The 14824-nt window shown below is 37.9% G+C and overlaps 1 protein-coding gene across 1 annotated transcript; it reads right to left on the reverse strand.

Annotated features, from left to right (window-relative positions):
* Positions 1 to 4227: 4227 nt before the first annotated feature.
* On the reverse strand, positions 4228 to 9254 carry LOC107552688 (calcyphosin-like protein). The gene is made up of 5 exons (XM_016234633.1): positions 9123 to 9254; positions 8503 to 8636; positions 7176 to 7353; positions 6892 to 7101; positions 4228 to 4450 (listed from the first exon to the last, which is right to left on the reverse strand). Exons 2-5 carry the CDS (start codon positions 8577 to 8579, stop codon positions 4349 to 4351), a joined length of 567 nt encoding a protein of 188 aa, XP_016090119.1. The 5' UTR covers positions 8580 to 8636; positions 9123 to 9254; the 3' UTR covers positions 4228 to 4348.
* Positions 9255 to 14824: the final 5570 nt, after the last annotated feature.

The raw sequence follows: 14824 nt of genomic DNA on the forward strand, positions 1-14824 counted from the left end.
TGAAAATTACAGGCCGCTCTCATCTTTTTAAGTGGGAGAACTTGCACAATTGGTGGCTGACTAAATACTTTTTTTCCCCACTGTAAATAAAAAATGTTAAATGTGTATTACATATAAAATTAATCTAATTAAAGTATTTTAGTTTAATAATTTTGAATGTTTTAATTATATGTAATTTTTAATATAACATTTTACATTTAATTATATATATATGTAAATTAAATTATATATCAAATATATATTTAATTTGATGTATATTTTGATTTAAAACAAATAAATAGTTTTAAATAGTATTTGTTTATTATATATTTGAAATTTCATACGCATGTATATAATTGAATTGATAATTATTTTAATAATGTGTGTGTATATATATATATATATATATACACAGTGGGGGAAAAATCAGTATTTTATGCTGTTTTATAAGTGAATGTAGTCATTCAGTATTACAATAATACATTATGAAATGCAAACAACTGTTCATTTTAAAATCTGTAGACTGCTTTCACATTATATGGTTTTATTTGTTAACATTAGTTAACTTGAACTAACAATGAATATATGTATATATGCACCATTTATTATCTTTAGTGTTCATTTCAACATCTGCTAATACAATTTTTCAAATCAAAAGTTGTAACATGCACTGTGACTTAATGAACAATTAGATTTTTATTTTAAAGGTTAATAAATGCTGTAAAAAGTGTATTACTCATTGGTTCATTTTAACTAATGCAAAATGATTGCTGGTGACCAGCAGTTTTTAGGGCTATTTCTATCTGATTTAACTCACAAATCTAGTTGTGTTGGTATAAATAAATGTATTTAGGTGGATTCACCGATGTTAAATTTTTTTTGACTTGAATGAAACCAGTTAATGTAGATGTTACCATTTTTTTTCAGTGTAGTTTTATAAATGAGACCTGTGAATTTGACGAGTATTATTAATATCTCAAATATTGAGTAATTAAGAAATACCTAATAGGCTACGTTCACACTGCAGGCAAATGTGGCCCAAATCTGATTTTTTTTTTGCTCACACGTGACTCAGATCTGTATTTGTCATGACCGTGTGAACGGCACAAACCGCATGGAATCTAATCTTTTCAATTCTGATTTGTGCCACTTCCATATGTGGTATTAAATCTGATACAGGTCACATGTTTTGCAATGCGACCGCAGTGTGAACAGTCATGTCGGATTTCATGCGGCTTTTACGTCGCTCTAGATCGACATTCGTCATAATTCCGCACTGACGGGAGACACTTCAAAGATTTGACATACCCAAAGTTATCAAGACAGTAGTGGAAAGGTAATCAGTGGAAGTGTGATGTGTCAGAACTCATGTGTATTACAGTGACAACTCTACAAGCAAAACATGAGGGCTCGTATCATAAAAGCTTCAAAACTCTGCTTTTTTTTGTCACATCCTTTTTTTCATATTGCCTGTGCATGATTTCACTGGCTTCTGTAGCAGATCACATTATAAATAAATGCATAATCGCTTGCTTTATATCCTCCGTGTTTACTGCGCAAGTGTTGCCAAATCCGCAGATTCCCCGCGGAATTGGGCTACTTTTTCCTTTGTTGCCGTGGGATGTTTTTCAACTTTGTGGGTTGACACGACCCCACTAACGTGATTTTTACCTTCCTGAACCTGATTGGGCTAGTTTTGGACTAGTTTTGAGAAAGAATTGGGCGGATTTTGTTGTGAAAATCTGGAAACCCTGTTCGTATCGTTCTTTTGTGCATGCGGGTCAGTTCAGAACCATGATCTGTTCACACTGGAAATCTGATATTGGCAACATTTAAAACAACAATGTGAACAGCTATACAAAAAAAAATCGGAACTGAGCACAAAGGCTCGCAGTGTGAACGTAACCTATATTTACTGCTAACTGATAAGGTATGATTGCATTGCTCAGCCTGTTGTTTTCTAGTATATTTTCTGCGTTAACGTTGACTTGTTTTCTTCCAGGTAACTGTGAGAGCAGCGAGACCCCAGCAGCCGAGAGCACATAGCAGCCCGACCCACAGCCGCCCCCCGGGGTTTTTAGCGCAGGCATCTCTGCGGACAGCCCAGACTGGCATGGCCCCCTCGGACCGGAGCCGTGGACCCCTGGAGCGGAGTCTCTCTCGCCCAAACTTCTGTAGTTCATTTTCCCCTCCAACATTTATTGAAAATCTGGAGTTTGTTTTTTTTTTTCACTTGGACTGCAAATAAACAAACAAATTAAAAAGACAAGGAAAAAAAAAAAACACTTTTCCATGTATGGCATCGGACTTGGTCGCTCATCATATTGATGAGCGTGAGGGTCCCCCAACATTTTTTGAAAATTTGGATTTTTTTTTTTTTTTTTCACTTGGACTGCAAATAAACAAACAAATTAAAAAGACAAGGAAAAAAAAAAAACACTTTTCCATGTATGGCATCGGACTTGGTCGCTCATCATATTGATGAGCGTGAGGGTGTTCCTCTCTCTCCGTTTAAGACGTGGCTCATCAAGACTGCAGTTTCTACCGTGGGACCGTTTTTTTTTTTACTCATTCTCTGTCTCTATCTCTCTCTCTTTTCATTGGCTCTCGGCTTCATCGTGACCTCGCCGCATCATTGCGCTTATCGGCCAATCGGCTGGCTGGAAGCTCCACGGTCACCTGACCTCTGCTGTGTTCCGTGTAGTTGTACCATTTTCCCCAGCTGATTTCTGCCAGCTTCACTGAGCGTCTCCTGGATATTGCTCACTTTCTAGGACAAGCTGACACTCTTACTAGTCTGCTAAGATGATAGTTAGATTTCTCATTGGTGTTAACGAATAAAGGACTTAACGGGCACACGGACTCGTGCTGTAGTGAATCTGTTTCTACATCTGCCCCCTGTACAAGAGAAAAATATCTTCACCCCAACATCCCTTGAAACATCAAACTGAGTTGTGTAGCTTCGTTTAGGGGCAGATCATGTTTAACATTTCTTTTTTTTTCTTTTTGTTTTTTTTTTAGTTGATCTGATGAGAATTTAACATTTAAAGCAGCATCTCGGTATTTGTTTTTATTTTCCATATTCTGAGAGTTTGTATTGTGTTGACCTTTTTTTTTTATATCGATTTACTATATTAACTTTTTATCCATTTTCATGTCGTTTGGAGACGATTTGTCAGAAAATGAAGATTTTCTTAGTGTGTTGGAAGTTTGAGTGCATTTAGACAGGAAAAAGAAAAGGACAAAAAAAAAACGTGTACCCTTGAATGTTCTGTAAATTTCTATGCGTATATTATCGCTTACTAGCACACCATGTCTCCGAACTCCTTTACAAAATAAATAGTAATATCAAAGGTAAAAAAAAGATGAAACATTTGAAATAAAAATTTGTCTTATGTCAAAACGTGGGCCTCTACTTCAGTTTCTCACTAGGAATAATCCATACATTTTCTTGAATTTGTTAAATGTGGATGAATCTGAATGTTTTTGGAACTAGTCTCTTCTGTTCACCAGTGCTGCATTTGATCAGAAATATTATTAGAATTTAAAACAACTCTTTTACACTTAAGTATATTTTACAGTGTAATTTATTCCTGTGATCAAAGCTGAATTGCTCCAGTCTTCAGTGTCACATGATCTTCAGAAATCATTCTAAGATGCTGATTTGCTGCTCAAGAAATATTTCTGATTATCAATGTTGAGAACAGTTGTGCTGCTTCATATTTTTGTGAAAACTGCTACATTTTATTTTTCAGGATTCTTTGATGATCCTTCTTTGAATAGAAAGTTCAAAAGAACAGCATTTATTTGAAATCGAAACCTTTTGTAACATTATAACGTCTTTACTGTCACTTTTGATCATTTTATTGCGTCCTTGATGAATAAATGTATTAAGAAAAATCGTACTGTCCCAAACTTGAGATTGTTAGTTATTTTGGTTAATTTGGATAGGACATGTGTGATGATGTTAATGTTCAGCAGATGGCGCCGCAAACACAGGCGCTCGCGATAACAAAAACTGCATCAAATCAATAGAAGCACCAGTTTACAATCTAAACAGCTGCTGCGATTGAGTGATTGAGGAGTGTTTGTCAATGAAGCTCTTTGGAAGCTGATGTCTTACAAGCCCGGGTTTTGACAGCTGTCACGCTGTTTACTCGTGTCCCGGTCAAGATTCACATGCGTTCATTTCGTTTTCTGGGAACAAGCAGTGTGTGAAACATTAAAGCAGGATGTGGAAACCAAAGAAGTTTAATTAGACACGATTTCAACAAGTAAATATTGTGCAATCGACACCATTTCAGTAACATTTTGTAATGACAAATCGAATGCGTCGAAACTGATTTCTGAGCGCTGATGATGGTGATGACTACAGCTTCCATGCGTTCTTCATCATGGTGATGAAATACTCATCGCTGTCGACAGAAGCGCTGACTCCGCTGTAATAGTTCACAAACTCCTCCAGCGTCACCTGTCACGGGAAGAAACAAGAGTTTAGCACGTTATGGACGCTTTCAAAGATATCATTTTATTAGAATACACAGCACATTTTGACTGGCATCAATTAATAAAAATGTTTTACCTTTTCCCCCATTATGGTGGAGTTACCAGCAGGACTAAAGGCCCGTTCACCTCAAGAACGATAGTTTGCGTTCACACTAACGCATAACGTTCTGTTTATTATAGGCAGGTGCTGTTTTTGTTGTCTGCTGCGCATTTAAAGAACGACTTTTAAAACTTTATCTCTTTCGTATTTAGTGTAAACGGGCCTTTAGCGTCCACACAAATGCACGTTATGCCCGGTTCAGACTACACGATTTTAGCCCGATTTTGCCACGATTTGCTTGACGTGGGGATTCGTAAAGGACAATGGGCGTCGGGACACAAGATTCCATCGTTTCAGCTCGTGTAGTGTGTCATAGTGGACGACAACCGATTCCGCGTCTGCGATGCTTCACGACAGAAAGACTAGCATGTTTAATTTTTTTTCCGTCGTCCACGACAAGTTCTGTCACATTGGTGACGTTGACCAATAGCAGCACAGAAGCTCTTTCAGACACAGGTTTCAAACATGGCGAACGAAAGAGAGATGATGGTGCTGCTAGGTGGGATTATGAGATGGAGGAAAGGTTCGTGGAGCTGTGGCAACAGTACTCCTGCCTGTATGATGTGTCATCCAGGGACTACCACGACAGAACAAAGAAAGAAAAATGCTGGCGAACTATAGCGGAAGCGCTTCAGCAATGTTTACACTCTTGTTTTTGGAAGTCAGTCGCTAGTTCCGCCTTCTCGATGACATCACGTGCGTTGTTAAAGATGAATGGTCGGGAAGCAACGTGTAGTCTGACCATAGACTGTATAAAAACATGGACGTAGTGTCCGTGACGACACCCGTAGATTTCCGAAGAGCGTTTTTGAAGCTCAAAAGTGGGCGGAGGCGGCCATCGCCATCTTGGCAGCGCGTCACTCCCGGATAATCGAAAATGGGCAAAGAGGCGGGAGCAGGTTGCTGAAGCCACGCCCACCTAGCTCGACGGTGGTGACAGCAGCTGCAATCCACCTGTCACTCAAGTGGCCACGCCCTTAATTATGCAGAACTTTAAGGCTTAATATAATTTAAACGGATGAGTTATAAAAAAATTCCCCCCGCTCACAGTTGTCATGAAGGGCAAAATTAGCTATATAGACCAAAATCCTTTTTTGAACCAGGCTGTAAACGTTTTTTTTCTGCTGTAAAGTTGGGCATTTTAACATGGGGAGTCTATGGGATTGACTCCCTTTTGCGGCCAGCCTCTAGCGGCCAGTTGATGAATAACAGTTTAAGTCACTTCCTTGTTGGCTTCACCAGAGAGAGCGGGAGGTTGCCGCTTGAGTCTGACATGTTTCTTGTCCACGACATGACAAGATTTTAGGAGTCAAAATCGTGTAATCTGACACAGTGACTATTGTGACCGACAAAAATATCGTGTAGCCTGAACCCGGCGCTAATGTTGTTTAAGTTTGGAAGTCATCCACCGTCGTTAAATGCTCGCGCTCTTCAAAGCAGAATTCTGATTGGCTGTCAATGTTTTTATCGTTCATCAGCTCGAAACAATTGTTCTGAAACTCAGTCCAACGATATTATTTCCATATTCTTACAGAATTAGAATGACTTTTAAAACTTTATCTTTGTTGTTATAGCCTAGTTATCATCCTCAGAACACAGCAACGTTCTGTTTATTCTAAAGGCGCACTGCAGTTTTGTCATCTGCCGCTTTAAATGCTCGCGCTCTTTAAAACAGGATGGACTCTGATTGGTTGTAATTGTTTTTATCGTTCATCAGCTGGACAAAAATCGTTCTGAAAGTAATTCTCCACTGTGTCTTCATTATAGTTGCGATGCGAACTTCATATTCTCATAGAATTAGAACGACTTTTAAAACTTTAAAATCTTTATCGTTATAAGTGCTAACAGGCCTTATCTGGACATTAATAACAGCTAACCTTTGACTACTTGAGTTAAGAGAAGCATCATTTCTCATTTCACATGCAAAGAGCTCATTTACATTACAGTCTTAAATGTTCAGATAAAAATGATAAAAAATAAGGTGATAAACAAATGCGAAACTCAAATTATGAATAACTTTTAAAAAAGTGTAATTTCCAGGTATGTATAAAGTCCTAATGTGGTTTATTTATTTATATATTTTGTATAGATTAAATTTAGTAGTGGAAGTGACGATTATTATGAAAGAAGGTGGTTAAAATAAGCTAAGTCTTCAGCCTACACATTTTTTTTTTTTTGGTTAATATGTAAAATTATAATAAAATATGAGCACCGAAATATAAGGAGGATGATGATGGTAATATTGTCTAGTCTGCAGACCCTTATCAGACTGAAAATGCATCCCATATCTGAAAAATTGGAGGTACCTTTCCATCTTTGTCATACGGAGAGTCAAAGTTTTCCAGGAAAGAGCGGAAGACTTGTTCTTCTGTCCACTCTCCGCTCTTGTATTTGGGGTGATGTTTGCTGTTGTAGACACCCTGTAGATCTTCTATGGTCACAACGCCGTCTCCTGTCTTATCAAACTTCTGAAAAGCCTGATCGATCACCTGTCTCCGTGCGCTCGACATGGGAGGCTGAAGCAAAGAAACAGAAGAAGCAGGTTGCATTGAAATGAACACGAAAAACTTACTTTTTTGTGCATTCTTACCCTTAATTTCTCAAGAAACTCATCAAAGTTGATAGTGCCGCTTCCATCCTTGTCCATCATGGCAAAGATCTGCTGTGCTTTGTCCTTCCCCACAGACACGCCGTAGTTCTCCAGCCCCTTCTCGAACTCCTGGAAGTTTAGAGATTTACTGCCATCATCATCCATGATGCGAAACGTCCTGGAAAGAATTTATATTCTTAGTTAAACTTAAAACATATTTTCATAATTTCCCCCCAAATCCTCTACCTTTGTAAAAGAATTAAACAGAAAGATGAATATTTAAAATACTGATTTATTACCTCGCATTGTCAAGAACATGTCCATGTCCCAAAATTATATTTCCTATAAAAGTATATAACTAATTTAACTTAAAAACATAGCTCAGTTGCTGCCTTTAAAGGGGTCATATGATGCGATTTCAATTTTTCCTTTCTCTTTGGAGTGTTACAAGCTCTTGTGGAGTCAGCAGTCTTAACCGTGGCTTGTGTACTGCAAACACATACCAGCTTCATCCCTGTGTCTGTCACGTGACTCTGTTCCCCTTTCGGGCTCTGTCTTTACATTTATTTTGAAAGATGAAGCTCGTGATTATGGTAAGGGGTGTTACATTTCTGACGAGTGCTTGCGGTGTTCGGCCAATCACAATGCACTGGGTCAGCTGGCCAATCAGAGCAGACTGCGCTTGTCGGAAGGAGGGACTTTGTAGAAAACGAAGCGTTTGAGAGAGGCGGGGCATAGAGGACCTACAATAATGTACAGTATTTGAAAAATAATGTGTTTTTTGAACATTAAAGCATGTCAACATATTCTGTTACACCAAATACACAAAATAATGATCTTTAAAAAAAGCATCATATGACCCCTTTAAATGAATATCATTTAACCACAGCATTTTTACTGTAACAGAAAAATACTGCAATATGAAAATCTATCGAGTATCACAACTGAGAAGAAATCAACGACTCAAAAGTGAAGCATCTGAATGCACAATGAGTAATGTGCTTCATTTTCATGAAAATGTTCTCTATGTACAATGCAGTTTCTTATTATTTTTTTCTTTTGATTTTGGGTGGAAATATGCCTTGATTTTGTGGTGAAGTATGACTTGTTTTTCCCTGAGATTCGTCCCATCACTGGTTCAGTCCCCCTGGTGTAACCTATAAAGGTAACTATCCTGTTCAAGGGCACAGTGGTGATCATTCATCATCAGCTTCAAGCAGGAATCAAAACAACAGCTTTACTAATGCTGCACCTCATCCCCTCAGTCTTTCTTCGAAACCACAGACTCATATATATTCACAGTAGATTGTTTTTTCATTCCTCTTGCCTTCCAAGACCCTTGATTCCCGCCGCGCCTCTCTTGAGGCACTGCTGCCTGAGCTCCTGCACTGCATCTGCGGCCATAGCACCTCAGCACAGTCTCGGTGGATCCACTTCAGTCGCCTGCAGCTTCAGGTTGGTCTGGCAAGAGATGAAGAATGCAGAAATGCACTGAGGTGGTGCTCAAGACGTCTCGTGGGCAAACAAGGAAGTGCTTTTAATGTAGCGACTTCTGTTGTCTTGGAAACATAAACTCATAGGATGTAACCACGGCAACTGAAGTGTACACATAAACCGCCATAAAACACAATAGGCTACACTCATGTTTTACGACAGACTTGAGACTATAGGCTATTTCATCTTTCTCTATAAAAGTCGAAATGAAAAGTTCCATATTACTGACATCTGCTTTATTACCATATTCATCAGAGTTTTTTTTCACACATCGGATACTTAGGCACTTAGTCACGTAGACTACGTATCCGTTGTAAAAAAAACAAAAAACAAATACATTTAACAAATATCAGCTTTTATTTAGCCTCGTCCTTAATGCAATTTCCGCTTTTTGATTCGTAGAAAAAATTATTTGATATATAGATTAAGTCAAATAAATATGAAATATCATACCTGTCTTTTGCGGTGGTCTCTTGCGAAGTGCGCAGTCTCACGTGTTTCTCAGGCGCACCTGCGTGTTTCTCCGCCCCCCAAACTCAACTCTCTTTTTGATTGGCTGTAAGGCGTGTCAATCATTACCTGCGTTCAGCATCTGTATTAATCGATAATCGTCAACATTAAAAAAAAAACATATTCACATAAATTGTTTTTATTTATCTATAGCTGGGTTTTACCATAGTTTCTGCCAAATACCAGAGTTAGTCAACTGCAATTATTATTTCTGCTGTTTTTTATATTGTAAAACGCTATAGAATCAAATTCCAAGTGTAATAGCTGCATTTCAGAATGTTTCTATAAATTTGTGTTAATTTCTAACTGAGTTTTACTCTAGTAACAGTAACTGTATAACCGTTATTAGGCGAAAACTGTGTAATTGTGTATAAGGCGGGAATGTTTGATCACGTGACGCTAAATCGGCCTGAAGGATAAACGCGTTTCTCATGAAATTCAAAATAGGGCAGACATTTTCTGGTGTATTCATCTGTATTTACCACGGTAAACTATGACACTTCAGTACAGGTAAATTGTCTATAAACAAACCTTCTTCACGTCTGAACTAGTTTGTAGATTGAGTTTGTTGTTTTAGAGTAGGCTAGCCTGTCAAAACAGATTCTCATGGAAATACATCCAGATCACTGAATTTTTATTGCAATTACAATTCCCATGCATTCATTCTCATTTGTTTCGCATTAGTAGTTTTTGATTGTATTATTATTAAAGATGGCCCATAGATGTTCTTAACAGGTTTCATGATGTTGTAAATACGTCATTGTTTTTCTATTAAGATGTTCACATTTACAGGAGAAGCAGCTGAAATGCTTTTAATTGCTTTCGTCTGGTGTGGAGTGGAAAGTAACGGAGACCAACCAATCTTGGACCAACAGAGAAATAGTTTATGCTTTCTTGTTTACTGTGTCTCAGTGGTTTTAAACATAAACCGGACTTCTCACAGAGCATTAGAGGTTGTGTAGAGTTATTGGTTTCATGGGCACGACAGTGATATGCACCAGTGACCCACAGAATGAAGTGACCCGGATCTGATGGTCGTCCTACAATGGGCTAAATGTTTGCAGCCAATAGCAACAGTTGTATTTGTGGTCATGTTGAAATCGTGCTTATCAAGCTGCTCTGTTGGTGTTTTCTCTGCACAAGTTTATACCACCAGTTTGATTTCTGTATGTTTTCGTGCTTTTGAACATTAGTTCAAAACATTTCAGTTAATTATGTGATGGTAAAATCCAAATAATGTGTTAATTAACATGATTTTACAAACGTACTGAGCCAGTAAGAAGTATTCACCCCCCTTGGAAGCTTTTATGTTTTACAACATTTAGCCTCAGAAGAATTAATTAAGCTTTTTTGACACCGATCAACAATAAAATATTCTTTCATGTCAACACACATTGTACATCTGGCCACTACAGGGTTTTTTCCTCAAGCTTGGTCAGGTTGCATGTTGGTTGTGTGCGAACATCTTTTTTTTTTTTATAAAGTTCCCCCATAAATGATCAATCAGATTGGGATTTGCGACCATATTACAAAAAATTGTGTTTAGTAAGGCAATTTGTGTGAGAATAACTTTTAGCCCTTCACTTGAGACCGTAGGTATCTGGTTGTCATTGGTGGCTTCCCTTAGATTTACAGCTTCTTGCGTTTATTAATGATTGATTTAAGTGCACTCCAAGGGATACTCTGTGACTTGGAAATCTTCTGGTATCCATTTCCTTCCTTGTGCTTTTCAATTAGCTGCTTAGATTGATCTTTTTTTCCTTAAAGGGGTCATATGATGCGATTTAAATTTTTCCTTTCTCTTTGGAGTGTTACAAGCTCTTGGTGCATAAAGAAGATCTGTAAAGTTGCAAAGACTAAAGTCTCAAATCCAAAGAGATATTCTTTATAAAAGTTAAGAGTCAACCACGCCTACCTAAAACGACTCGTTCTAACACGCCCCCACATGTCTACATCACGCCCAAATGTTCACGCAAAGAAAGAAGGCGTAACTTTTATTCTCGCTGTAGTATTGTTGCCGCCGCCGCCATGTCATGAAGGCGATGTGTGTTTCGTTGTGAAAGCGAAACTACTTTGTTAGGCCTTCCAAAAGAGGACACGACTAGAAATCAGTGGTTAAAGGGTTAGTTCACCCAAAAATGAAAATTAGCTTGTGTTTTACTCACCCTCGAAGCATCCTAGGTGTATATGACTTTCTTCTTTCAGACGAATCCAGTCGGAGTTATATTAAAAATTGTCCTGGCTATTCCAAGCTCTATCATTGCAGTCAGCGGGTGTTGCAGTTCAACAGTTCACAAGTCGTGAAATAAAGCTTGTTCCGTACGCTGATCCGTTCCGGCGGAAGGCGTATGACGTATGTGCAGCACGCGCGCCTCTGAGATATGCTAGTCTCGCGAGTTTGTTTAATAGGAGCAAAGGAAGCAAAGTTTCCTTACTTTAACAAAGGAAAACCAGTCTCCCCTTGGTTTATATCGAAATCCTCCGACATTTTTCTTTGCAAATCTTCGGTTTGTACTTCTAATTCATGACTTGCATTTTGTTTTGTTCTCTCTCCGCATTTGTCACTAATTACGCAACGCTGCGCATCCTACGTCATCCGCCGGAACTGCTTCAGTGTATGACAGTCAGCGGAAGTGAGAGAAAAGTGTTTATTACGTTTGAAATATGGATATTTTTCTTACAAAAACACATGGATTCGCTACAGGAGGCCTTTATTAATCCCTCGGAGCAGTCTGCGGCACATTTTATTATGAATGTGCGAGCTTTATTTGACGACTTGTGGACTGTTCAACTGCAACACCCGCTGAGTGCCATTAAACAGCTTGAAATATCACAGACAATTTTTAATATAACTCTGACTGGATTCGTCTGAAAGAAGAAAGTCATATACACCTAGGATGCTTTGAGGGTAAGTAAAACAAGCTAATTTGCATTTTTGGGTGAACTAACCCAGTTGTATTTACAACACTGTTCCAGAACACTTCAACCCAAATATTCAGATGTGTGCAGCGCATTTTATGGAGGACTGTTTCCTGATCCTGGGAGAGTAGACTACAATGCCGGCTGTTCTGACTCACAGACTGTAAGTACGTTTAGCAACATCATATGACCATTTTAATGGTGGTTCTGCCACAGTACTGACTCAACAGAAAGTTGGACCTACCAGATTGAGGTGTATTTATACTAGAAACAAGCCCATTGACAACACAGGTGATCTCAATTTACCTATTTATGTGACCTCTAAACCCAACTGGCCACACCAGCGATGGTATACATGTGTCATATTAAATGGGGTTAATGCTTATCGAATGACTTATTTTGGATTTTACATTCTGAGAATCAGTTTTCATAATAAGTCGTCCACTTATTTATGGTATTGCTTTAAAATTTTTTTTAAATAATTTGTATTGTCCTTACATCACCCCTTGCAGCAATCGCTTAAACATCAAAGCGTTGTAAACAAGATCTCTCCCACTAGAATTTAATTCTTCTGTCTGTGCCCTGAAGTTGCGGCATTGTAAATCTGCCGTCTACACATTTTGTAGTGGAGCATAAACAGGAAAGTGAATTTAGAAACTCAAGACAAATAAGCAACTTTTTATGTTTTGTTGTAAGCTGGGTATGTTTATTCAGCCGACTTTAGAAATTCCATTTGGCACAAGTGTAAAATAATAAATAAGTTTCTGTCTCCCTCCTGAAATATCTAAATATAAATGAAAAGCATTTTGCAATAAATACCGTTTATCCACAATACAGATGCACTGCATCGACATTTCTGCTGTTGGTGTGAAAAAATCCAACACTCCCAAATGCTGATCATGATTCGTTGACATGGGAAATGTAACAACACACACATACATTTGCATTCCTGTAATACTGCCGCAGTACTTTCATCTCATTTGTACACACAAATACAGACACTAAAGCACTCCACTCCAATATAAATGGACAGAAGTAGAGTCACTGAACCCCTTGTCTTATTTGCATTAGCTTTTTCAGAGGGGGACAAAAACTTTTACATGCTAGGTGACATCTAGTTTAAAGGAATCGTTCACTCAAAAATTAAAATTTGCTGAAAATTTACTAACCCTCCTCAGGCCATCCAAGATGTAGATGAGTTTGTTTTTTCATCAGATTTGGAGAAATGTCGCATTACATCACTTTCTCAACAACGTATCCTCTGCAGTGAATGGGTGCCGTCAGAATGAGAGTCCAATAAAAACATCTCAATAATCCACAAGTAATCCACACCACTCCAGTCCATCTATTAAAGTCTTGTGAAGCTGTGTGTTTGTAAGAAACAAATCCATCATCAAGACACTTTTAACTTCAAACTGTTGCTTCGGACTAAATAATCCATAATATTATTATTTTTTTTTTGTATTGGATATAATAATATCCATAATATTCAGACTCATTCTGATAGCACCCATTCACTACAGTGGATCCATTGGTGAGCAAGTGATGAAAAGTCTTATTTCTCCAATAAAGAAACAATTGCTTCTGCATCTTGGATGGCCTGAGGGTGAGTAAATTTTAAGCAAATGTTCATTTTTGGGAGAACTATTCCTTTAAGTTAATTTACAGATTGTATTAATTGTTTGCAATTTTCCAAAAAAATAAATAATTTTATTTGCACAGACAACACTGGTACTGCCTTATCGAAGCGGGCGATCACCTTCTGTATCCAATTAGCAAGCTTAGACACAGTTCAATCGCTTACTTGGGATCCACCATTGGCAGGGTGCCCTACATTTCTAAAAACAAACTGAAAACTTGTTGTCTTCTCTACTGCTGATATTTACACAGGGCAGGATGTACTGATTGTTTAAAGTTGAGTAATTCCTTGCACTGGGTTTGACGATGTGTGGCAATCTCGGGGTAATTCCATTTACATTGCATTTTAATTTACAGTTTAAATACATAAATGACAAAACAAATTTTCCACCTGAATTGAAATGTAATTGATCCGAGTAAAATGACTGCATGCACCATTTAGCTGTTGCAATGTTTTTACAGTAATTCCATTAGCTTTGAAGGAAAGACGTGTTTAGGGCTTGACGGATCCTGGCGTGACTCCAATCTCATTTGTAGTTTTGTCCTTAATTACTTCAGAGTTATTCAGTTAGACCACAGTCTTTTTCAGTAAGAAAGAACAGCAAAGAATGAAGAAGTTACGTGAGCGAATATAAGAAACTTAGTTGTAGATTATTGTAATAATCTGTGAACCAATTTGGGGATTGTGGCTCATTTGATACAGACCAAATCCAACTATATCAGATTGTTCAGCACGCTGTGTGTTTAAACCAGATTTGTCCTTTTGTGTTTCTGATTTACATGAAATACGGTGTAATATATACAGGAATTAAACTGGAATGTAGCAGTAAAAAGACTGGCTACACTTTTACAGCTTGTTTCTGAAAGGCCAAGGCTAAACTTAATGCTTAATCCTGTACGTCTGAACAGCTTAGAACTGCTTACAACTCCACCATTAGTCTCTTCAGCAGTTCATCTTCACACATACAATGATCAGTTAATTGCGTTTATGACAGATTTCATGCTCTGTAATTAGTCCAGAAAAGATAACATAAAAACTTTTTCTATGGAAGGGTGAAGCATGTGCAAGGTTCAAGGGGTTTTACAGC

This window comes from Sinocyclocheilus grahami, unplaced genomic scaffold, assembly GCF_001515645.1.
Source record: "Sinocyclocheilus grahami isolate Dianchi unplaced genomic scaffold, SAMN03320097.WGS_v1.1 scaffold456.1, whole genome shotgun sequence".
Taxonomy (NCBI): domain Eukaryota; kingdom Metazoa; phylum Chordata; class Actinopteri; order Cypriniformes; family Cyprinidae; genus Sinocyclocheilus; species Sinocyclocheilus grahami.